Below are 25,915 nucleotides of genomic sequence, written 5' to 3'. Positions count from 1 at the left end.
TCCGTCTGCATCACAAACCACTGCCTAGCTAACTGAGAATCAATCCTTCCTCTCCGTACCATTCCACCCCAAACTCCTATCATCTTTCTTATGACAGGTGACTAGCTAAATGATTTTTATAATTTCCTGCTTTGTTTCCCCACCTCCTTTTAAATAAAGGAGATACATTCACTGGCTTTCAATTTAATGGAACCTTTCCTGCGTCTCAAAGTTTGGAAATTTAAACCAATGAATCAACTGTCTCACTAGCCACTTCTTTTAAGATACTAGAATGCACTTGAATAGAAGTATCGGATCTCATAGAAATCTAGGTAATTCTAACAGGATTTCATTGGGTAAACACAGGACAGATGTTCCCAATGACTGGGGAACCCATTACCAAGGATCACAGTGTAATAAGAATTGGCCTTTTAAGACTGAGAATGAGGAGAAATTTCTTCACCCAGAAGTGGCAGGTCTGTGGAATGTTTTGCCATCGAAAGCAGTTTCAAGGAGGGAATAGATAAGATTAGGGATCAAAGGGGAAAAAACAGGAACATTGTGGCTGATCAACCAACACCGTATAATCACATTGACATTTTCCTGTTCCAATTTTTTGTTTTTAAGTCCATTAGTGGCTGGGGAGTTGTCCGACTACAGTGCCAATGATTTACTCGGTACTGTTTCCCTGGTGATTGTAATTTTCTTGGATTCCTCCATCCCTGTATTTCCTGATTTACCATTATTTCTGGGATGTTATTTGTTTGCTTTATATTGAAGACCTGTTCATTGCTCACTTTGCTTACTTATTTTTAAAAATACTCATTTTTAGAAACTCTTACTATCTTTCTAGCTACTTTTCTCTCTAAATTTCCCCTTTATTAATCTATCAGACATGCTTTGTTCTTTCACATTCTGCCCAATCTTTTGACCTGCCACCCGTATTTGTGTAATTAAATGTTTTGTCTTTAAATTTAATTTTTAATTAAACTGTTGTTTAATTTTAGTTAATAATGGCTGTAGGGTGCTCCCCTTGGAATTTTTACAGAGCATAAGATATAGAAACAAAGAAGATAGGAACAGGAGGAGGCCATTCAGCCCTTCGAGCCCACTCCGCCATTTATTACGATAATGGCTGATTGTCCAACTCAACAGCCTAATCCTGCTTTCTCCCCGTAATCTTTGATCCCATTTGCCCCAAGTACTATATTTAGCCGCCTCTTGAAAAAGTTCAGTGGTTTGGCACCAACGACTTCCTCTGGTAATGAATTCCACAGGCTCACCATTCTTTAGGTGAAGAAATGTCTCCTGATCTCTGTCCTAAATGGTCCACCCCAAATCCTCAGACTGTGACCCCTGGTTCTGGATGCACCCACCATTGGGAACATCCTCCCTGCATCTACCCTGTCTAGTCCTGTTGGAATTTTATAAGTCTCTCTCCGATCCTCCCTCATTCGGGAGCAAAAACAACCCTAACCTAGTCAATCTCTCCTTATATGTCAGTCCCGCCATCCCCGGAATAAGCCTGGTAAACCTTTGCTGCACTCCCTTGAGAGTAAGAGCATCCTTCCACAGAAAAGGAGACCCAACTGCACCCAATATTCTAGGTGTGGCCTCACTGAGGCCCTGTATAACTGCACATCAACACATCCCTGCTCCTGTACTCAAAACATCTCACAATGAAGGCCAACAGACCATTTACCTTCTTTACTGCCTGCTGCACCTGCACCCTCACCTTCAGCGAGTGGTACTCAAGAACACCCAGGTCCTGCTGCCCACTGTCTTCAACTTGCAGCCATTCAGGTAGGAATCTGCCACCTTATTTTTGCTTCCAAAGTGAATAACCTCACATTTATCCAAATTATACTGCATCTGCCATTGATTTGCCCACTTACCCAACCTGTCCAGATCATACTGAAGGATCCCTGTGTCCTTGTCACAGTTCACCCTCCCACCCAACTTGGTATCATTTGTAAACTTTGAGATGTTGCTTTTTGTTCCCTCATCCAAATTATTAATGTATACTATGAATAGCTGGCCTGCCAATTTAAAAAGAACCCATTAATTCATAACCTTTGTTTCCTCTCTGCCAACCAGTTTTCTCTCCATCTTCATACACTTACCCCAATCCCTTGCACTTTAATCTTGCACAATAATCTCTTATGTAGGACTTCGGACTTTCAGAAAGCATTTGACAAATATACCACATTGACTGGCTCCCCTTTGTCAACTCTACTAGTTACAACTTCATAGAATCCCAACAGATTTGTCAAGCATGATTAAGGAGCAGAATTAAAGCTATTTAGCCCGTCGAGTCTGCCATTCAATCACGGCTGATATGTTTCTTAGTCCCATTCTCCTGTATTCTCTCCGTAACCCTGATCCCCTTATTGTCAAGAGCCTATCCTTCTCTGTCTAAAATACATTCAATGACTTGGCCTCCGCAGCCTTCTGTGGCAATGAGCTTCACAGATTAACCAACCTCTGGCTGAAGAAATTCAATAGACAAGAGGCAATAGACAATAGGTGCAGGAGTAGGCCATTCTGTCCTTCGAGCCAGCACCACCATTCATTATAATCATGGCTGATCATCCTCAATCAGTATCCCCATAACCCTTGATTCCACTATCCTTAAGAGCTCTATCCAACTCTTTCTTGAAAGTATCCAGAGACTTGGCCTCCACAGCCTTCTGGGGCAGAGCATTCCATACAGCCACCACTCTCTGGGTGAAGAAGTTTCTCCTCAGCTCTGTTGTAAATGGCCTACTCCTTATTTTTAAACTGTGTCCTCTGGTTCAGGACCCATCCATCAGCGGAAACATGCTTCCTGCCTCCAGTGTGTCCAATCCTTTAATAATCAATCAGATCCCCTCTCAGCCTTCTAAACTCAAGCGTATACAAGCCCAGTCACTCCAATCTTTCAGCGTAATATAGCTCCTTATCTCAGTTCTAAAGGATCGTCCCTTCACCCTTATGTATGGGGTGATTAATCCTAGATTGTTACATAATACCAAGTCAAGTATAACCTATTCTTTGGTTATCTCCAGAACGGCTGTTTGAGGAAAAAAACTATCCTGACAACATTTTCTGGCTCAACTGTGCCACTTTTACCATCTGATGTTTCCAGCATGTATGCAGATTAATATCCCCCATGACTATCACCATACCTTGCTGACTGGCTCAATTATTTCTTCCTTTTATACTCATTGTACCACATGGTTATTGTTTACCATTCCCACTGGTGATTTCTTGTTTTTATCATTTCTCACCTTTTACACAAACTGTTTCTACCTTCTGGCATTGTAAACTTGTTATCCATTGGTGCGTATACCATCTTGTAATATCACAGTGACCCTCCTCCTTTTCCCTAGCTTCCTGTCCTTCGTAAATGTCAGGTATCCTTCAATGTTTAGATTCCAATTTTTGTCATTTCTGGCCCCATGTGTCTGTGATGGCGATCAGATTGTACTTATTTATTCCAGTTTTTGCACTGAGATAATCTCTTCCGTTTTAAATGCTAAAACAATGCTAAAGAGCCTTTCGTTTTCAGATGTTAAAAATCCTTGAAAAGCAAGTTTAAACTTTTTACAGACCAGCTGATGTTCTCTACTCAATGACCAAAATTATTTTAGTCTCGCTGGTTTATGAGGAAATCTCCAAATTAACTACCTTCTTTATAGAATTATTACAATAGCATTGAATGGCTTCTATTTTGCCTGCACAAAAGTTTTCTATCACATTGATTATGCTGCATACTTTTAGATGTGGTGAGAGTGAAGATAATGTGAATATTCTTTTACTTTAGAACATTTTGAGTACTAAGGCTCAGCTGGTCTGGATTGTAACTGTGAATGTGCAAAATATTGTCTTAGAGTTTTGTAATAAGTCAAGTGTTTGGTCTGTGTACCCTACCTAGATTACTATTTTGTATCGAGAGAGGAAATGCTTCATGGCATTGATGCGGGAGAATTTATAGAAAATGCTGAGTTCTCAGGAAACATATATGGTACAAGGTAGGTGTTTGATCCTGGAGGTAACCTATTCATTAGGAGGCTTGGGCGCTTTAATGGGAATGATACCTTACCTCAGCCCATAAGATGAAGGAGCAGAAGTTGGCCCATTGAGTCTGCTCTGTGAGATCATGACTGATCTGATAATCCTCAACCTCATTTTCCTGCATTCCCCAGAACCCTTTATTCCCTTACTGATTAAAAATATCTCTCTCATCCTTGAATTTACTTAACAACCTAGCCTCAGCAGCCCTCTGTGGTAAAGAATCCTACAGATCTACTACCCTCTGAGAGAAGATATTCCTCCTCAACTCCTCATGTCTGATCCCTTATTTTGTGAGTCTGCCCTCTCGTCCTAGACTCTTCCATAGTGGAAACAACCTTTTCTGCATCTACTTTGTCAAGTCCCCTAAGAATCTTATATATTTCAGTAAAGTCACCTCTCATTGTCATATTCCAATGAGTGCAGGCCCAATTTACTCAATCAGTCGGCAGTCCTTCTGTAACTGGTATCAGCCTAGTGAACTATCTCTGGTCTGTCTGTATTGCCAGTATATCTTCCTCTACGTAAGGGGTCCAAAACTGTTTACAGAATTCCAGCTATGATCTGGCAAGTGCCTTTTATAGTTTTAGCAAAGCCTCCCTACTTTTATACTCCATTTCCTTTGAAACAAAGACCAACATTCCAATATTACCTGCTGATCTTGGATGCTTGTTTTTTGTGACTTGTGACTCATTGTGACTGCAGAACTAGATTCCTTTGTTCTGTAGCTTTCTGCAGCTTTTCTCCATTTGTATAGTATTCAGTTCTTCTGTTCTATCTGCCACTTCGTACTTCTCCTCATTAGATTCTAGCTGCCAGATTTTTGCCCACTTGTCTAATCTGCCTGTATCCCGCTGTCTGGATCAGTGGTGCTGGAAGAGCACAGCAATTCAGGCAGCATCCGAGGACAGGCAAAATCGACGTTTCGGGCAAAAGCCCTTCATCAGGAATAAAGCCTCTGTTTTTACCTCTGTATCCCGCTGTGTCATCCTCACCACGTGGCTTCCTGCCTATTTTTGTGTCATCTGCAAACTTGGTTATAGTAGATTCACTTTCCTCATCCAAGTCGCTAATGGCCCTAGTATTGATCTTTGTGGCACACCACTAGTTTTGGGTTTCCATTCTGAAAATTTCCCACTTTATCCCAACTCTCTGTCTTCTGTTAGTTAGACAATCCTATATCCATGCTCATAAACTACCCCAAACACTGTGGGCTCTTATGAAGTTGATTGTGTCATATCTTATCAAACGCTGGGGCAGGCAATGGCATAGTAGTATTATCGCTGGACTATCGCTGGTCATGAGACCCAGGTAATATTCTGGGGACGCAGGTTCAAGTCCTTCCACAACAGATAGTAGAATTTGAATTCCAAAAAAAATGCTGAAACATTGATTATTGGAAAGGCCTGTGACAAGTGGAGTGCCACAAGGATCGGTGCTGGGTCCACTGCTTTTCATCATTTATATAAATGATTTGGATGTGAGCATAAGAGGTATAGTTGGTAAGTTTGCAGATGACACCAAAATTGGAGGTGTAGTGGACTGCGAAGAGGGTTAACTCAGATTACAACGGGATCTTGATCAGATGGGCCATTGGGCTGAGAAGTGGCAGATTGAGTTTAACTCCCATAAATGCGAGGTGCTGCATTTTGGGAAAGCAAATCTTAGCAGGACTTATACACTTAATGGTAAGGTACTACAGAGTGTTGCTGAACAAAGAGACCTTGGAGTGCAGGTTCATAGCACCTTGAAAGTGGAGTTACAGGTAGATAGGATAGTGAAGAAGGTGTTTGGTATGCTTTCCTTTATTGGTCAGAGTGCTGAGTACAGGAGTTGGGAGGTCATGTTGCGGCTGTCTAGGACATTGGTTAGGCCACTGTTGGAATATTGCATGCAATTTTGGTCTCCTTCCTATCGGAAAGATGTTGTGAAACTTGAAAAGGTTCAGAAAAGATTTACAAGGATGTTGCCAGGGTTGGAGGATTTGAGCTATAAGAAGAGGTTGAATAGGCTAGGGCTGTTTTCTCTGCAGCTTCGGAGGGAGGGGTGACGTTATGGAGGTGTATAAAATTATGAGGGGCATGGATAGGATAAATAGACACAGTCTTTTCGCTGGTGTGGGGGAATGCAGAACTAGGGAGCATAGGTTTAGGATGAGAGGGGAAAGATATAAAAGAGACCTTCGGGGCAACTTTTTCACGCAGGGGTGGTACATGTATGGAATGAGCTGCTAGGGGAAGTGGTGGAGGCTGGTACAATTGCAACGTTTAAATGGCATCTGGATGGGTATATGAATAGGAAGGGTTTGGAGGGATATGAGCCAGGTGCTGGCAGGTGGGACTAGATTGGGTTGGGATATCTGGTTGGCATGGACGGGTTGGACCGAAGGGTCTGTTTCCATGCTGTACATCTTTATGACTCCATGACTTGATGTCCACAATGTACATTGGTATTCAAACATAAATTAATTATCTATTGGGCAGAGTTGTCCATTTCTAAAGATTCTCAAAATAGATGTCAGAAAGCTGCTAATTCAAATTCTATTAAATCCCCTTCAGAGTTCACTCAGCCTTTTAAATGAGTAATCCATTTAGTAACATGTTGTATCTGTTGTATAGTCATAGTCATAGAGATGTACAGCATCGAAGCAAACCCTTCAGTCCAACTCGCCCATGCCGACCAGATATCCCAACCTAATCCAGTCCCACTTTCCAGCACCCGGCCCATAAATCTTTTAAATGTTGCAGTTGTACCAGCCTCCACCACTTCCTCTGGCAGCTCATTCCATTCACGTACCACCCTCTCTGTGAAGAAGTTGCCCCTCCGGTCTTCTTCTCACCCTCAACCTATGCCCTCTAGTTCTGGACTCCCCCACCCCAGGAAAAAGACTTTGTCTATTTATCTTATCCATGGCCCACATGATTTTATAAATGATTTTATACGGTCACCCCTCAGCCTCCGATACTACAGGGGAAACAGCCCCAGCCTATTCAGCCTCTCCCTCCAAGTACTCAGCAGCTCCATCTTTGAGCATATGTGAACAACATAGATCCTTTATTCTGTGACTCGCCACTAAAATGGCAGCATGTGGCCTGGATTTCCAAACACTTAACCCCGGTACCACCACCACCACCACCTGCCAGCAGCATCGATGAGATGCCTCCACCAGCTGGTGCCCATTGTCACTACCATATGTTCAGCTAACCAACTTCTCCCCAAAGAGAGAAGCTGTAAAAAGAAAGAAATAACAATAGTCAATGGAGGAAGTATTGCTCTGCTTCTTGAACAATTTTGCATTGTTGGAGAGCAACAAAAATACCAAAATAATGAAATTCATCTGATTAAAAGAAAAACTACAAAGGACAAAAAGGAGAGTCAGCATCTGAAAAGGATAGGTAAATGTGACTATTCAAGAGATCGCACTGGGACAGACAATTTTCTTAGACTGCCTTTTTCTGCCATTTGGTTAGATTATGGCTGATCTATATTAACTTAACCTTGGTTCTGCAACCCTTAATACCATTAGCTAGCAATCTTATCAATTTCACTTTTGAAATTTTCAATTGACCCCTAGCTTCATTGAGAAAGTCCCAAATTGGGAGGTGATGACCTAGTAGTATTATCATTGGATTATTAATCTAGAGAGCCAGGAAATGTTCTGGGGAAACAGGTTTGAACCCCAAATGGCAGATGTTGGAAATTGAATCAATTTTTAAAAAGTCTGGAATTAAGATTCTAGTGATGACTATGGAACCGTTGTCAATTGTCGGCAAATCCCATGTGGTTCACTAATGAGCTTTAGAGAGAGAACTCTGTCATCCTTACCTGGTTTGGGCTACATGTGTCCAACAGCAATGTGGTTGACACCTAACTGTTCACTGAGCTATTAGGAATGGGCAATAAGATTAGATTACATTACATTACAGTGTGGAAACAGGCCCTTCGGCCCAACAAGTCCACACCGACCCGCCGAAGCGAAACCCACCCATACCCCTACATTTACCCCTTACCTAACACTACGGGCAATTTAGCGTGGCCAATTCACCTGACCCTGCACATCTTTTGGACTGTGGGAGGAAACCGGAGCACCCGGAGGAAACCCACACGGACACGGGGAGAACGTGCAAACTCCACACAGTCAGTCGCCTGAGGCGGGAATTGAACCCGGGTCTCAGGCTGGACTAATGAATAAATGCTGGACTAATCAGTGATATCCTCATCTTGTTGATGAATAAAAAAAAAAGATTTCTAATAACCTTTGTGTGAAGAGGTGCCTTCTGTCATCACCTTTGAATGGCCGAGGCTTAACTTTAAGATTCTGACCCCATATTCTGGACTGCTTCTATGTCACCCAGTAAGAGCAAATGTATCTTGTAAAGTGCTGTAGTCACTTTAAATTCTTCAATTATATTATCCTATCATCTCTTAGATTTAAGAGAACATAAATCTAATCTACTAATTTCTGTTTTGGAAGTATTCGAGTAATTTTGTATTGTGTTTTGGGTTCATGTTGTAACTGGAAAATCTATATTTAGAGATTTTTCTCCTGGAATAATATCAGCATGTGTCCTGATAATAAACTGACTCTTATTTTTCACTTTCAGTAAAAAAGCAGTGCAGGAGGTGCAAGCCAGAAACCAAATCTGTATTCTTGATATCGACATGCAGGGTGTGAGGAATATCAAAAAAACAGACCTGTGCCCAATTTATATTTCCATTCAACCACCATCATTTGAAATTCTTGTAAGTACAGTGCTGAGACCTGTCACTGCCTTTAGGCTCGGGAGGTGCTTTTCATGAAACCAAGTTTTAATCATACAAATGGAATGAAGTGTCTTTACTTAAAGGAATACTCCTCAAGTGCCATCATAAAAGTCCAATCTGCAGCTGATGATTGGATGAATATGGAAAGATTTGTGCATTTATTTTTTATTTTTAATCAGAGTCTGGTTGCCATGGTACCTCACTGGTCCAACTAGGCTGAGTGTGATTGATTCGAATGAAACAACAAACAAAATAAATAATATTGTTTCCAATTTATACCAAATAGATGTAGATAGTCTTTAAAGTTGTGTAATTCAGTCAAGTTTGCAGAATGTTGTGAAAATATTTTGTTGCTTTGGAACAGAGGGGCAGGAGTATGTCATTCAGCCCCTCGAGTCTTCCATCATTCAGTTAGATAGAACATAGAAGAAATACAGCACAGAACAGATCCTTTGGCCCACGATGTTGTGCCGAGGTTTAATCCTAATGTAAAATATAATAATTTAACCTACGCACCCCTCAACTCACTGCTGTCCATGTACATGTCCAGCAGTCACTTAAATGTCCCCAATGACTCTGCTTCCACCACCACCGCGGCAACGCATTCCATTCATTCACAACTCTCTGCGTAAAAATATTATCTGGGTCTTTGGATTAATAGTCCTGCAGTAATACTACTCCGCCATCACCGCCCCTTGGCTGATCAGTGGCTGGACTCCATATACCTGCCGTTGACCCATATCCCTTAATGCCTTTGCTTAACAAAAAGTTCTCTCTTTCAAATTTAAATTAACAACTGATCTAGCATCCACTGCTGTTTGTGGAAGAGAGTTCCAAACATTATCACTGTCTGTGTGAAGAAGTGCTTCCTAACATCTCTCCTGAACAGTCTTACCTGATTTCTCAGACTATGCCCCTTGTTCTAGAATTCCCAACTCGTGGAAATAGATTATCTTTCTCTACCCTATCTCCTGTTAATATCCTGATGACTACAATCAGATCACCCCTTAATCTTCTAATTTTTCAGAAAATAGGCCTAATTTGTATAATCTCTTCTCATACCTTAACTCCTGAAATCCAGGCATTATTCTTGTAAGCTACATTGTACTCCTTCCAAGGCCAACCTATCCTTCCTCAGGTGCCCAATCTACACTCACTCCAAGTGGGGGCTAACCAGAGTTCTGTGTAATTGCAGTATTAATTCTGCATCCTTGTACTCTAGTCCTCTAGATATAAAGACCAACCTTTCTTAGCTTTCTTGTTTATGTTCTGCATCTGTTTGTGACATTTTAAAAATTGGTGCACCTGAACCTTCAAGTCTCTCTGAACTTCTACTGTATTTAACTTCACACTCTCTATAAAATAGCTTGATCTATCCTTTCTCAGTTCAAAATGGATATCCTATTGCTAATTTTGCCCATTCACTTAGTGTTTATGCTATCGTCTGCACTGTCTATGATGCTACCTAACTTTGTGTAATTAGCAAATCTGGATATATGACTTTCTGTATCGTTATCCAAGTCATTTATAAATAATGTGAATAATTGAACTCCTAACACAAATCATTGTGGGATACCACTGGTCACTCTCTGCTGATTTAAATACCTACTAAATATCAGTACTTTTTGTCACCTGACACTCTGCCATTTTGCCGTCAATGCCATGGGCTTCTACTTAGTTAACAGTCTCCTTTATGGGACTTTATTAGATGCCTCTGGAAGTCCATATAAGAGCATCATAGACATTCCCTTGTCCACTACATTATCACCTCTTCAAACAATTTAATGAGGTTCGTCAGGCATGACCTACCTGTCTTTAATCCGTGCTGGCTCTCCCTGATTTAACTGAAAATTTTCGAGGTGTTCAGTTGCCCCATCTTTGATTATAGACTCCAACAATTTCCCCACCAAAAGTGTTCTACTAACTGATCTATAATTTCCTGGTTTTCCTCTTTCACTGTTCTTTAAAAAGCAAAGTCACATGTGGAATTTTCCAATCCAGAGGGAGGACTCCTGTATCTGAGGAACTCAGAAAAATTATAGTTAGAGTTTCTTTAGTGTGCTCCTCTACTTCCTTTAACACCCATGGATGGGAACAGTCGGGTCCTGGGGATTTGTCATTCTTTGATTCCACTAATTTCCTCATTACTGATGCTTTACTTGCATTAATTTGGTTGAGTCCTCATTCTCAAAACACGATTAATTTCTTTTGGGACTTTGGATAAGCTACTGTCCTTTTCTTCTGCAAATACTGAGGCAAAGAAGCTATTCAACATCCGCCATTTCTCCAGAGTCATTGACAATATCCCCACTTTCAGTCTTAAGTCAGCCAACATTGTTCTTGACTGCCTGCTTTTCCCCTTAATGTAATTGTAATGTTTTCTCTTTCTTTGTTTAACATCCATTTCACATTTGGATTCACTAGGTGAAAGTTAACTTCCATCCCCAAGCAATATTCTCTATCTTTAATTGCAGTACAAATCATTAGGTGTGTTTAGAAAAAATTGTAATGTTATTATTAAGTGGTAAGAGAAATCATTTGTATTTATCACTATAAATAACTGTACCCCCTTCACATTGTCAGAAATACAATTTTTCCAGTCTTCTCTAGGGAGACAGGAATTTTAAGTGATTGCTGATGTAAGTGTTTTTAAATGTCATTCAGTGCTGAATTCAGAACAAGTGGTAAATGCAAGAAGCATGCTTATAATAAGGTGTACACAACTTCTAAACACACTTGAAACAGATTCAATAATAGCTGTTAGAATGGCGTTGGCGGAGACAGCAGAATACTGGGCTGTAGGTAAATAACAGAAAATTGGAATTAATTCATTGAATCTTTAAAAGCTAGTACAGACATGAAGGGTTGAAACTTCCCACTTACAACTGTGTAAAGTCAGACTATTCCAATTCTAGGCCTATCAAGTCTGCGCTGACTCTTTTGAAGAGAAATTGACTAACTCTTTATACTAATGGGAAACATTTCTCCCAATCTGTTCTGACTATGCTCCTCAAACATTGGACACCTCCAAACAGATTCCCCTCAGCATTCTCTGCTCTAAAGTAAACAATCCCAGCCCTTTTAGTCTTTCTTCATAGCTGAATCGCTCCAGGCCCGACAACAACGTGGCCTCTCTTCTTCACCCTCTCTAGTGCAATCACATCCTTCCTATAGTGTGGCAACCAGGACTGCACACAGTACTTAAGCTGTGGCCTAACATTCTAGATGCCTCCATCATAACCTCCTTGTTCTTGTATTCAGTACCTTAACCACTTTGTGTATGGGTTCAGCTATCCTCAATGATCTCTAGCTTAAATAATATCCTTCCTACACCAGAACTGGATGCAGTATTCCAGAAGACGCCTCACTAATATCTTGTACAACCTCAACGCGACTTCCCAACTCCTATAATCAAAGGACTAGCATGAAGGCCATTTGGCACGCTTGCCTTCATGCCTTTTTAACCACCCCATCTATATGTGTCACAAACTCCAAAGAATTATGTTCCTGAACTCTTTGGTTCCTCTGTTCCACAGCACTGCCCAAGGTCTTACCATTAATTGTATAAGCCCTACCCTTATTTGTTGTGCCAGTACTCGCTTTTATCCGGATTGAATTCCATCTGCTGTTTTTCAGCCCATTGACCCATTTGATCAAGATCCCTTTGTAATCTAAGAAAACCTTTTTCACTGTTTACTATGCCACCAATTTTAGTGTTGTCCACAAGCTTACTAATCATGCCTTCTATATTCTTACCCAAATGATTTATGTAAATAACAAGCAAAAGAGGCCCTAGAACTGATCCCTGGTGACAGGCCTCCAGTCCAAAGTGCAACTCTCCACCACCACTATTTCCTGCTGTTAAGCCAATTATGTATCCAACTGGCAATCTCACCCTGAATCCTTGTGACCTAACTTTACTAATTATTCTACATGCAGAACCTTGTTGGAGACTTTATGAAAGTCCAAGTAAACACCGTCTATCGCTCTGCCCTCATCAATCTTTTTGGTAACTTCCTTAAAAAAAAGTTTGTGGAATACGATTTTCCTTGCACAAAACAGTGCTGACTATCCCTAATCAATTTTTGTCTATAAATTGTATTTTTTATAATCACCTCTAACAATTTACCCACAACTGAAATCAAACTCTGTCTATAGTTCCCTGGTTTCTCCTTACAACCTTTCTAAACAAAGGTACAACATTAGCCACCCTCCAGTTATCAGACACCTCGCCCATAGTTATAGATGATACAAATATTTCTGCAAAGGGCCTCTCTTTCCTCCCTTTTCACTTTTTCATTCTGGGTTACATTAGATCAGGTCCCAGAGCTTCATCCATCTTTATATTCTCTAAGACCACCTGAACTTCCTCTTCTGTAATGTGAACTGTTAAAACATCAAAATTTCTTTGTGTTCTGTAGTCTCCCTTTCTTTCTACACAGTAAAAATTGACGTGAAATATTTATTTAGTATCTCTCCCCACCTCCTGGGGTTCAACAAAAATATCACTTTGTTGCTGTTTAAGGGGCCTTACCTTCAAAGTTCCATTTGTTTTGCCCGAGAGTGGCGGGAATCTTAAGACATTTAAAGTATTTAGCTGAGCACTTTAAATGCCATTGTATACAAGGGTATCGGCCAAATGCTGGAAAAGGGAATTGCAATAGGTACATGTCTGACAACTGGCACAGACATAATCTTGCAATATGTTTTGTCACTTAAAATGTATGTACATGCATCTCGTGGTCCCTCTATCCATGAGCAATCTTTAGAACTGTGCCTTCTGCCATATCCAGTCATCTTTTGAAAGCTACTTGAAATGCAGGGTAATTAAGAATAAAATAAACATTGTTGTGTTTGGCAACATGATGGAAAATCGAGAAATTATTTTGACTTTTCCTCAAGAGTTTTTTTGGAGTTTGCCACAAGAGTTTTCTTGAATACCATTGGCAAAAATTCAAGCACCATTTGGACCCAAGGATTTCAAGATATTTCTGACTGGGCAATCTTTACTGGATTGTCCATGTTCCAAGTACTGAACCCGGCTTTTCGTGTTGGGATCAGGCGAAATATTGAGATTTGGATTCGGTTTAGTAGCTGGAACATGTTGACAGGTACAGAATGGATTTCACATTCATTCACATGGATTTTTCATTTATTTTATTCACATATTTATGAAGATAGAAAAACAACTTGTGATTTGCTTGAATTTATATTAAAAAAAGCAGCTTAAAAATGAATTTTGTCCACAAGCCTGGACTTCCTGTTTGACTACACAGGCTACCTCTGAGCCTTTCAAAGAAAATTGTCATTTGTAGAATTTCCAAGTTAAATACATCATTGAAGTCTCCAGTAACTTTGACATTACAATTTATTTTTAAGCTATTTGTTGGAGTAAACCTGTATTGAATTAAATTCGGTTGGAATTTTTAAAGTTAACTTAATCTATAAAATCCATTTTTAGGAACAACGACTGAGACAGAGAAAAACTGAAACTGAGGAAAGTTTGCAAAAGAGGTTGGCAGCAGCAAAATTGGACATGGAATTCAGTAAGTATTTGAACAAATATTTGCTGATGTTCTATCTGTGTTTTGTACCAGTAAAACTTCCTATTTATGATGGTGGCATGTAGCAGTAACAGTGTAGAATACTGGGTATAGCTAAAATGCATATTATCATGTACTATATTTGAATAGAGTCGTAGAGATGTGCAGCATGGAAACAGACCCTTCGGTCCAACCCGTCCATGCCGACCAGCTATCCCAACCCAATCTAGTCCCACCTGCCAACACCTGGCTCATATCACTCCAAACCCTTCCTATTCATATACCCATCCAAATGTCTTTTAAATGTTGTAATTGTACCAGCCTCCACCACTTCCTCTGGCAGCTCATTCCATATGCGTACCACCCTCTGCATGAAAAAACTGCCCCTTAGGTCTCTTCTATATCTTTCCCCTCTCACCCTAAACCTATGCCCTGTAGTTCTGGACTCCCCCACCCTAGGGAAAAGACTGTGTCTATTTATTCTATCCGTGCCCCTCATAATTTTGTAAGCCTCTCTAAGGTCATCCCTCAGCCTCTGGCGCTCCAGGGAAAACTGCTTCAGCTTGTTCAGCCTCTCCCTGTAGCTCAAATCCTCCAGCCATGGCAACATCCTTGTAAATCTTTTCTGGACCCTTTCAAGTTTCACAACATCTTTCCAATAGGAAGGAGACCAGAATTGCACGCAATATTCCAACAGTGAATAACTTCAAAGCACAGGCAGGCGCATAGCTGAGATTTTTTTGAAATAGAAATAAATTGGGATGGAGTTAGGATGATCAATACAATGAAACATGTCTGTGATAAATCTTTGTCCTGCAGGTAAGGAGCCTGGTATATTTGATGAAGTACTAATTAATGATGTTTTAGAAGATACCTATATTCGGTTGAGATCGGTTCTTAGTGAGGTAAGCTAAAGGTGGATCAGCCTGCACATTTTATCTTTAGTGAGAGCACTGATCTAATAGTATACTAAACCTTTTTGCTGGTTCTAACGTGGCCATTTTACCCTGATGAGAACAAAGTAGTATGCTGTAAAATCAACTGTATGATCACTCCTCCGGTTGTTATGGGGGATTTCAACATGCAGGTAGACTGGGAGAATCAGGATGGTATTGGACCTCAAGAAAGAGACTTTGTGGAGTGCCTCCGAGATGGATTCTTAGAACAGCTGGTGCTGGAGCCGACCAGGGAGAAGGCAATTCTGGATCTGGTATTGTGCAACAAACCAGAAATGATCAGGGACCTCGAAGTGAAGGAGCCATTGGGAAGTAGTGACCATAATGCAATAAGCTTCAATCTGCAATTTGAGAGGGAGAGGGTACAATTGGAAGTGACAATATTTCTGTTGAATAAAGGGAACTATGGAGCTATGAGGGAGGAGCTGGCCAAAGTTCAATGGTGCAATACCTTAGCAGGGATGACAGTGGAGGAACAAGGGTGGATATTTCTGTGTATAATGCAGAAGATGCAGGATCAGTTAATTCCAAAAAGGAAGAAAGATTAAAGTTTGGGTGAAGATTTGTAGCTCGGGTGCTCGTTGTTGTGGTACTGTTCGCCGAGCTGGGAATTTGTGTTGCAGATGTTTCGTCCCCTGTCTAGGTGACATCCTCAGTGCTTGGGAGCCTCCTGTGAAGCGCTTCTGTGATGTTTCCTCTGGCATTTATAGTGATTTGTATCTGCCACTTCTGGTTGTCAGTTCCAGCTGTCCGCTGCAGTGGCTGGTATATTGGGTCCAGGTCGATGTGCTTATTGATTGAATCTGTGGATGAGTGCCATGCCTCTAGGAATTCCCTGGCTGTTCTCTGTTTGGCTTGTCCTATAATAGTAGTGTTGTCCCAGTCGAACTCATGTTGCTTGTCATCTGAGTGTGTGGCTACTAAGGATAGCTGGTCATGTCGTTTCGTGGCTAGTTGGTGTTCATGGATGCGGATCGTTAGCTGTCTTCCTGTTTGTGCTATGTAGTGTTTTATGCAGTCCTTGCATGGGATTTTGTACACTACATTGGTTTTGCTCATGCTGGGTATCGGGTCCTTCGTCCTGGTGAGTTGTTGTCTGAGAGTGGCTGTTGGTTTGTGTGCTGTTATGAGTCCTAGTGATCGCAGTAGTCTGGCTGTCAGTTCAGAAATGTTTTTGATGTATGGTAGTGTGGCTAGTCCTTTGGGTTGTGGCATGTCCTCATTCTGTTATCTTTCCCTTTGGCATCTGTTGATGGAATTGCGGGGGTATCCGTTTTTGGCGAATACATTGTGTTCTTCTTCCTCTTTTTGCAGTTCTGTGTACTGCAATGTGTTGTGGCCCTTTTGAACAGTGTCTTGATGCAACTTCTTTTGTGTGTGTTGGGGTGGTTGCTTTCGTAGTTTAGGACTACGAAAGATCCTAGGAGGAGGCATGGGTGGGGGCCGTGGCTGATGAGGGAAGTTAAGAAACATATAAAGTTAAAAGAGAAAAAGTATAACACAGCAAAGATAAGTGGGAAAATGGAGGACCCGGAAGCTTTTAAAGAACAACAGAGGATTACTAAGAAGGAATTACGCAGAGAAAAAATGAGGTACGACAGTAAAGATGTGCAAGTCAGGTGAATTGGCCATGCTAAATTGCCTGTAGTGTTAGGTAAAGGGGTAAATGTCGGGGTATGGGTGGGTTACGCTTCGGCGGGTCGGTGTGGACTTGTTGGGCCGAAGGGCCTGTTTCCACACTGTAAGTAATCTAATCTAATCTAATCTAATCTAATCTAATCTAAACTGGTCAAAAATATAAAGAAGGATAGTAAACGCTTTTTTAGGTAGGTGAAAGGCAAAAAAATGGTTAAAACGAAAATTGGGCCCTTGAAGACAGAAACAGGGGAATATATTACAGGGAGCAAAGAAATGGCAGAGGAATTGAATTGGTACTTCAGATCTGTGTTCATTGGGGAAGACACAAGCAATCTCCCTGAGGTAACAGTGGCTGAAGGACCTGAACTTAAGGGAATTCATATTTGCCAGAATTGGTGTTGGAGAGACTGTTAGGTCTGAAGGTTGATAAGTCTCCGGGGCCTGATGGTCTACATCCCAGGGTACTGAAGGAGGTGGCTCGAGAAATCGTGGATGCGTTGGTGATTATTTTCCAGAGTTCGATAGATTCGGGATCAGTTCCTGCGGATTGGAAGGTGGCTAACGTTGTAGCACTTTTTAAGAGAGGTGGGAGAGAGAAAGCAGGAAATTATAGACCAGTTAGTCTTACCTCAGTGGTGGGAATGATGCTGGAGTCTATTATAAAGGATGAAATTACGACACATCTGGATAGTAGTAACAGGATAGGTCAGAGTCAGCATGGATTTATGAAGGGAAAATCATGCTTGACTAATCTTCTGGAATTTTTTGAGGATGTAACTCTGAAGATGGTCGAGGGAGATCCAGTAGATGTAGTGTACCTGGACTTCCAGAAAGCTTTTGATAAAGTACCACATAGGAGGTTAGTGAGCAAAATTAGGGCACATGGTATTGGGGGCAAAGTTGGATTGAAAGTTGGTTGGCTGATAAGAAACAAAGAGTAGTGATAAACGGCTCCATTTCGGAATGGCAGGCAGTGACCAGTGGGGTACTGCAGGAATCAGTACTGGGACCGCAGCTTTTTACAATATATGTTAATGATATAGAAGATGGTATTAGTAATAACATTAGCAAATTTGCTGATGATACTAAGCTGGGTGGCAGGGTGAAATGTGAGGAGGATGTTAGGAGATTACAGGGTGACCGGGACAGGTTAGGTGAGTGGTCAGATGCATGGCAGATGCAGTTTAATGTGGATAAATGTATGGTTATCCACTTTGGTGGCAAGAACAGGAAGGCAGATTACTACCTAAATGGAATCAATTTAGGTAAAGGGGCAGTACAAAGAGATCTGGGTGTTCTTGTACACCAGTCAATGAAGGTAAGCATGCAGGTACAGCAGGTAGTGAAGAAGGCTAATAGCATGCTGGCCTTCATAACAAGAGGGATTGAGTATAGAAGCAAAGAGGTTCTTCTGCACCTGTACAGGGCCCTGGTGAGACCACACCTGGAGTACTGTGTGCAGTTCTGGTCTCCAAATTTGAGGAAAGACATTCTGGCTATTGAGGGAGTGCAGCGTAGGTTCACGAGGTCAATTCCTGGAATGGCGGGATTACCTTACACTGAAAGACTGGAGCGACTGGGCTTGTATACCCTTGAGTTTAGAAGACTGAGAGGGGATCTGATTGAGACATATAAGGCCCCGGGGACTTATCACCCTTCAGACCTAACAGTCTCTCCAACACCAATTCCTGGCAAATATAAATTCCCTTCAGTTCACGTCCTTTAGCCACTGTTACCTCAGGGAGATTGCTTGTGTCTTCCCCAGTGAACACAGATCTGAAGTACCAATTCAATTCTTCTGCCATTTCTTTGTTCCCTGTAATATATTCCCCTGTTGCTGTCTTCAAGGGCCCAAGGGGATCTGATTGAGATATATAAGATTATTAAAGGATTGGACACTCTGGAGGCAGGAAACATGTTTCCGCTGATGGGTGAGTGCTGAACCAGAGGACACAGCTTAAAAATAAGGGGTAGACCATTTAGGACAGAGATGAGGAGAAACTTCTTCACCCAGAGAGTGGTGGCTGTGTGGAATCCTCTGCCCCAGAGGGCAGTGGAGGCCCAGTCTCTGGATTCATTTAAGAAAGAGTTGGACAGAGCTCTCAAGGATAGTGGAATCAAGGATTATGGTGATAAGGCAGGAACAGGATACTAATTAAGGATGATCAGCCATGATCATATTGAATGGTGGTGCAGAATGGTGTGGCAGAATGGCCTACTCCTGCACCTAATGTCTATTGTCCTCATGCTCATCTCTGAAATAATTGATGTGTAATCCACATGGTGATTTATAACAGTTTTATCACTTTTGGTGCACTTATTAGACCATTTCCTTTTAACCTGGACCAACTGCATTCAAAGTATTTTAGTATTTTCTCCTTCTGCTCCCTTACTCCATCTTTTCGAAAGTAATAACTAGTATTACAGCACAATTTCAATTCACACTCTCCACTGGAAATGGATTTTTCATCACCCTACTTTCCATAATGAGTTTAAATTCTAAATTGCTTTCCCTTCAATTTGTTACCTGTTCATATTTCATTTTTTCTGAACGTATACTGGATTGCCTCAGTCGATGGCTCATCCTATCAGTTTATACATGTCTTTTCGGAGCAGAGAAACAGCAATAAGTACCAAGAATGAATGTTTCAGATTATAACTTTAAGCACCTAGTCAAAGAGATTCACCCCTCCTTTTGAGTAACAGGAGCACCTCAGCTATTCCATCCCTAGCATAATCTTCTTGAAAACAGCTTCCCTCTTTTTAAGAAAGAATCACCTTTCCACGGTAATTTAACACATCACTAAGGCTGGCCAGCATACAGTTATCACAGGTAAAATCTTCCAGAAGGCAAAACTTTTCACAAACTCTGTAGTGTGCAGAGTATTCTAATGTAATATTAAATTATTTGTTTAGTCTTGAAAGTGCTGGTCATGATGTTAATAAACTTAGAAATATTCAGTATTAAGTATCTGAAAATTTTGTAGTCCTACAATCACTAAGAGAAGGAACAGCACTTGGAGGAGAACTGTAAGATTCCAAAGTATTGAGATTAAGAACCAGCTATTACACGTTTTAGTAAGAAAACTTGCCAGGACACTTAGAGAGCCTTCACCTCTTTGGACAGTGTCTAGGGATTGTTAACAACATCCAAAAAGCAACGTGCAACAGCCCTCAGCACTGCAAAGTATCAGCTGAACCCAAAAACAGCCAAACTACTTCTCTGAAAAGACATGTGGAAACCTGAAAAGCAGTTCAGATTAATAAAAATAGATTTTGTTTTGAGTTATGTCTCACTTTTTTGAGATTTAAGAAAAACTTACTTTATCTTGTGTTTTATTATAGGAAATTCAAAGAGTGAGAGCTTTGCAGAACTGAACTATTCTAAACTCCATCCCACTCAAAAATGTTAACGTTATATTCCCTCAATGTATACTAAGTGAGAAGAATAAAAATTTCCAAAATACCAATGTATGTATTTAATATCTTAGTGTGCTCTTTTATTTTTGTTTGTCGGCTGTTGTTGCACTGGCATTCCATTTTTTGCCGGTGTCTATTGTCCTTGGGATGTTTTATGAATAATAGGGAATACTTTTTTTAATATAAGCAAAATGATGGCATATTGCTCGTTATAATCCACTTTCTTTCTGTAATGCTTTGCGGGAAGTAATTGTTCAATTTTTATAGCTAGTGTTTTTTTTAAAGTGTATATACTAGATATCGTTATACCATCAACAGAATAGAGACTCTCTGAACACAAGTTACGAGTACTGTTATATCTGTAATGTAAGTAATTGTGAATAGACCATGAACATAATTACTGTATTGAAGTAGAAAGAGAAGAATTATTTTGTTGAAGAGATATGTCAGTTTTTGAGTTCTCCCATCAAGCAAAATTATTTACAACTGTCTTTGGGATTAAATAAAACTAATAAGAAACGATGGAATGCTGTGTTTATTTTATAGCTAAAACTGTTAGGGCAGTGACCACAGTTATGAAAGAAATCCACTGGCCAAAGAGCATCTACAGCAAGATTGTATATGAACAATCAAAATTTCAGGTATGGAACATGAAGATCGTTTGTAGACTTGCATTTCAATAAAAGCTGAGGCAGGAAATCCTTGAATGTAGATATAAGAGCATTTCATAATTTGTACTTGAGGTATAGTTAAAGTTTGAAGTAAAGATCAATATTTTTCCCATCAAGAGAAAAGCGTCAGAATGAACAAGGGAAGTTATGGGTCAGTTCTAATAATCCTCACATGGAACAAATAAGTTCTAGAATCTACACGATGAAATTTTCCAGATACCAAATTTAGGTTAATGTTTGACACTATGCATCATACATTTAGGTAACAAGTTTGGAGCCTAAAACGAAAATGTCAGCAGGAGGAGCACTTCTTGCCTTTAACCTGACAGACAGGGAAGACAAATAGTCCAAGAGTTAGCAAGGACAAATGAATCCTTCATTATCAAACAACTGGCCTGTGCATGCTCTGTCTACAAGTAATGAATTTTGGTGCTATATGTATGCGACAAATATGACTGGCAGATCAGACTAAATAGTATGTCTTTTTGGCTGTTTGCAATAGGTAGATATTGACCATACTTGCAAAACTTGAAGCATAATATCTAACGTTGCATTTGGATAACTCTTGTAAGTATGTTGAGAATTATAATATGGACTGATTTAAGATTATCATATGGACTTGCAATGTGATTCATGTAGCTTCTGGCAAGCCTATATGTGCCATATGTTTGGGTCTGTCCTCAGCAGGGAGTAGGAACATATCTGAAAGGATAAGAACTTCTGAATTAGATGAATTGGGAATTATAATTCCCCGGTGAATTCTTCATCATTTACTTCCCATTCAGTCAGCACCTTTTTGTATGTATGTTGCTGCCTTTGAAATTTGGCATTCCTGTGTCTGTCCTGAGCGCAGAATCATAGAATCTCTACAGTACAGAGAAGAGGCTATTTGGCCTATCAGGTCTGCACTGACCCTGTGAACAGTATCCCATCCAGGGAGAATGTACAAACTGTATCCAATCACTCAAGGCTGGAATCAAACCTGGGTCCCAGGTATGCTGTGAAGGAGCAGTGCTAACCACTGTGCCACCCCTAAGAGGAAAATCTTCAACAGTTTGTCAATTGTCATGGTCAAGATGAAATTGCTAACATTTCTCTACTGTTGTGATTGTCCAGAAACAGCTTTCACAAATTAAGTAATTTTAAATCAATTTGTAAACAGCAAAATTTATTGAAAGAATAAGACACATACATACTTAGAATATTGACTTCCATGCAGTTTACAGATTTGTATTTAAAATATTCTTAACTAGAATAAGACACTCAAACTGCTAGCTTTTGTTTCTGTTCTACTTAAACATGTATGGATCATGGTAGCCAGATATCCACAAAGTAAAAGCAAGTTACTGTGGATGCTGGAATCTGAAACCAAAAGAGAAAATGCTGGAAAATCTCAGCAGGTCTGGCAGCATCTGTAAGGAGAGAAAAGAGCTGACAAAGGGTCAGTTAGACTTGAAACATCAGCTCTTTTCTCTCCTTACAGATGCTGCCAGACCTGCTGAGATTTTCCAGCATTTTCTCTTTTGGATCCACAAAGTAACTGCACATTTAAATTTGTAATTCCAAAAAAAACAGCAGCTGAATGAATCTTTTAAAAGAATTTATCTTTGGAAAATTAATAAAAGTTGAGCAAGGCATCAAATCAGAACAATAACTCAATTACAGTAGTCGGTCACATACTAAAATTGAGACTGCAATATTAATGCAGAAACCCCTCTGCCAACCCAAAAGTGTGTGGAATTTGATAATGTGGCTGAATTTGAAAATTTAGGCCTTTTAATTGTCTACATATACTAATGTATGTAATATAATCTATACTTCTAAATTTTAAACTATTTTGCTTTCACAAGGCTTCTAATTTAATTGCTAGGATATGTTGATAGCTATGCAGTAGTTAATCAAATATGTTAGAATGACTGGGGAACTAATTAGCACGGCCGTTTTCATTGTTTGAGAATGGAAGCAATTTGTCAGCTCCATCCTTTGTTGACTCTAACCTATACATTATATTTGTAGGGTAGGTCCTTCTACAAATCAAGCAGTGTTGAAAGCAGGAAGTGAACACTACAGCATGCATAGGGTGTTAAACATGACAGGTTGTTTCTTTGGATATTGAAATTTGATCTGCATATTCATTTTCAAGATTTGGGCATCACTGCTATATTGCACTGAAGTCTTACATCTCGAGCTGCTGGCAAAGATTAGTTAAGAGTTAGTTCCAAAGAACATACATATTGACCTTGAAACATAAATTGTCTTTGTGTCTCCATAGATTCTGTCAGGCAAATTTATGTTTTAGAGTAGTCGTGCAGCCTGGAAAATAACGGATACTTCCATGCAACCAGTCCAAGCTGACCATGATCCCAAACCAAATTAGTCCGATCTGCCTGCCATTTTGAGTATTAATATTTTGGTATGGGACAGGACTTAGAGTGGGTTTTCCTCCCTGACAAGCATCAGTGAGCCAGTGACAGTTCAAAATTACTGACACCATTTTTTTTATAAACTAGGTTTTTTTTAAAGGGAATTCAACTTCTCAAACTGCTATGGTAAAACTTGAATTTGCATTATTTCAACCTCTGCAACACTAGTCTAGTAATATAAAAATTTAATATTTTTGAAAAGATTGAAATTTCAGAAATTATATACATGTTTGCAGTGAATTTGTTTATCCAAGCTTTTGTGGAACATATTTCCTCAAATGATGTTGAACATTTAGTTTTTCTCTGTTGATTGGTTCACTACAGTGCATTTTTGATATGTGCTTCTATCTGTTCCAGCATAGCAAACACAATAATTAGATTTGTTTCTTTACTATCCCACAAGAGCCCACCTCTTCTTGCTCACATGCTGCTTCATGGTGAAGGATCAGTATTCGGATATGTTCAGCAAAGGAAGGGAAGTGGTGAGAGGCTCCTATAATATATACTAATGCAAAAAGATTATACTTCATTTCTTATGCTACAACTGAAGTTAATGTTTGATATATTTAAATTTTTACCACTCATTATTGGATCAACTTCTGTCTCGTGCACGAAGGCTGCTGACCAAATTGTTTAAATGCGTACTGATTCAAGATTGGGAAAACAAGTTATGGCCTTGCAAACCAATTTTCCTTCATGGCATAGCTTCTCTAACTTTGCAAATTAAAAACAGATCAATTAAAGATATTCTGGATATTCAATCTCTTTCTTGTTTCACTATCACTGAAACATGAGCACCTCATGCTTTGTACTTAGAAGCATCCTCCGTTTCTCACGTTGTTTTAGATAATTTCTGAGTTTTGTTGTTTGAAAGAAAATCATCGAATGTCTTGGGTTCATTTGTGAATAGTCTTGTAACCATGGGAATGAACGACATTCTGAAGCACATGGCCTTCCCCTGTAACATACCATATGGAAGAAAAATGTAATTGTCTCACATGCCATGATATACAAGCAGTGTTAGAGCGCCTCATAGATTTTAAAGAAGACTTTAAATTACTCCAATTCTCAAGCCCCAGCACTGGTATCTGCTGGCTTGTTTCAGCGGCCCTTATGATAGTCACTACAGTCAGACTATTCACCTATGGAGGACCTCACAAATGAGCCTGATAATTACTTTTACAATTCTTAATAAATATGTACTAACAGCAGAGGAAGTTGTACTCAAGAGCATGATCAATTTCTGCCCTAACTGAGATCTAAGATTAACTTAATTTGGATAAAGATCCAAATTTGGGCGGCACGGTGGCACAGTGGTTAGCACTGCTGCCTCACAGCGCCAGAGACCCGGGTTCAATTCCCACCTCAGGTGACTGACTGTGTGGAGTTTGCATGTTCTCCCCGTGTCTGCGTGGGTTTCCTCTGGGTGCTCCGGTTTCCTCCCACAGTCCAAAGATGTGCAAGTCAGGTGAATTGGCCATGCTAAATTGCCCGTAGTGTTAGGTAGGGGGAAATGTAGGGGTATGGTTGGGTTGTGCTTCGGCGGGTCGGTGTGGACTTGTTGGGCCGAAGGGCCTGTTTCCACACTGTAATGTAATGTAATGTAATCAAACTGATTGTATATCTTGTCTCTGAGCCATTAGCAGCTAATTTGATTCACATTTTATTTTTCCCAACCTTCCGTAGCTGGTGCATGTTCAAAGGCATTAATTAGGTGACCAGGCAGGTGCATTTTATATTCTATTCATAGAGTCATAGAGATGTACAGCACAGAAACAGACCCTTCAGTTCAACGTGTCCATGCCAACTGGATATCCTAAATTAATCTAGTCCCATTTGGCCCATATCCCTCTAAACCTTTCCTGTTGTACCCATCCAGCTGCCTTGTAAATGTTGTATGGATGCAGTATTTTAAACTGATTTAGGGCATATATAAGTTATACATTAAGTTTATAATTTAACTAGTTAAATTACCTAATAAAACTACAGCTTACATCTGAATGACACTTTTAAACTTGAAATTCTGATTAATTAAACTCCGATAAAGACATCAGAGCAGGTGATGTGTTACAACTTAAGAATGTTGCACATGGTGGACACCAGTGTGATCCTCAGCAAGCACATCAGCAATGTGTTTGTTTCAAGAGCCAGTCACATCCTTTGAGGAAGGAAGTACTGTAATTTTGATTTAGTTAGCAAGTCATAAACGTAGAGCTGCAGAAAGGATTTCTCCTCCCAGAAACAAGGGAGGAGGTGGGGAGGAAGGTCCATTTTTTTTCTAAATTCACTGATGGAACATGAGCATCACTGGCTAGGGCAGCATTTATCCCTAGTTGCCCTTGAGAGGCTGAGCTGCTTTCTTGAACTGTTGCTGTAGGTAGCCATACAAAATACCGTTAGGGAAGGAATATCAGGATTTTGACATAGTGATATATTCCAAATCAGGATGGTTGAGTGGCTTGGAGGGA

General features: G+C 40.2%; 2 protein-coding genes across 9 annotated transcripts in view; one reads left to right on the top strand and one right to left on the bottom strand.

Annotated features, from left to right (window-relative positions):
* Window positions 1-20,875, top strand: part of LOC122550134 (guanylate kinase-like) — a 50,067-nt gene extending 29,192 nt beyond the window's left edge. For 6 of the 8 annotated variants that reach the window (XM_043690767.2, XM_043690770.2, XM_043690771.2 and 3 more), the window contains 5 exons: window positions 3,896-3,992; window positions 8,637-8,775; window positions 14,258-14,342; window positions 15,159-15,244; window positions 20,279-20,875. In XM_043690767.2, the coding sequence (XP_043546702.1) occupies window positions 3,896-3,992; window positions 8,637-8,775; window positions 14,258-14,342; window positions 15,159-15,244; window positions 20,279-20,311 (440 nt within the window). In that variant the 3' untranslated portion in view covers window positions 20,312-20,875. Of the gene's footprint in view, window positions 1-1,482; window positions 1,783-3,895; window positions 3,993-8,636; window positions 8,776-14,257; window positions 14,343-15,158; window positions 15,245-20,278 lie in introns of all 8 variants that reach the window. The other 2 variants (XM_043690773.2, XM_087987580.1) reach the window with 2 other exon arrangements.
* A 3,037-nt stretch (window positions 20,876-23,912) lies between these two features.
* The window catches only part of obscnb (obscurin, cytoskeletal calmodulin and titin-interacting RhoGEF b), a 799,195-nt gene continuing 797,192 nt past the window's right edge, over window positions 23,913-25,915 (bottom strand). The window contains exon 116 of the mRNA XM_087987576.1: window positions 23,913-24,405. Coding sequence (XP_087843702.1) covers window positions 24,228-24,405 — 178 coding nt within the window. The 3' untranslated portion in view covers window positions 23,913-24,227. The remainder of the gene's footprint in view (window positions 24,406-25,915) is intronic.

Source organism: Chiloscyllium plagiosum, unplaced genomic scaffold, assembly GCF_037043375.1.
Source record: "Chiloscyllium plagiosum isolate Xiang-an unplaced genomic scaffold, Cpla_swu_hap1 HiC_scaffold_5, whole genome shotgun sequence".
NCBI classification, from domain to species: domain Eukaryota; kingdom Metazoa; phylum Chordata; class Chondrichthyes; order Orectolobiformes; family Hemiscylliidae; genus Chiloscyllium; species Chiloscyllium plagiosum.
This window is presented reverse-complemented; position numbering and strand designations above follow the sequence as displayed.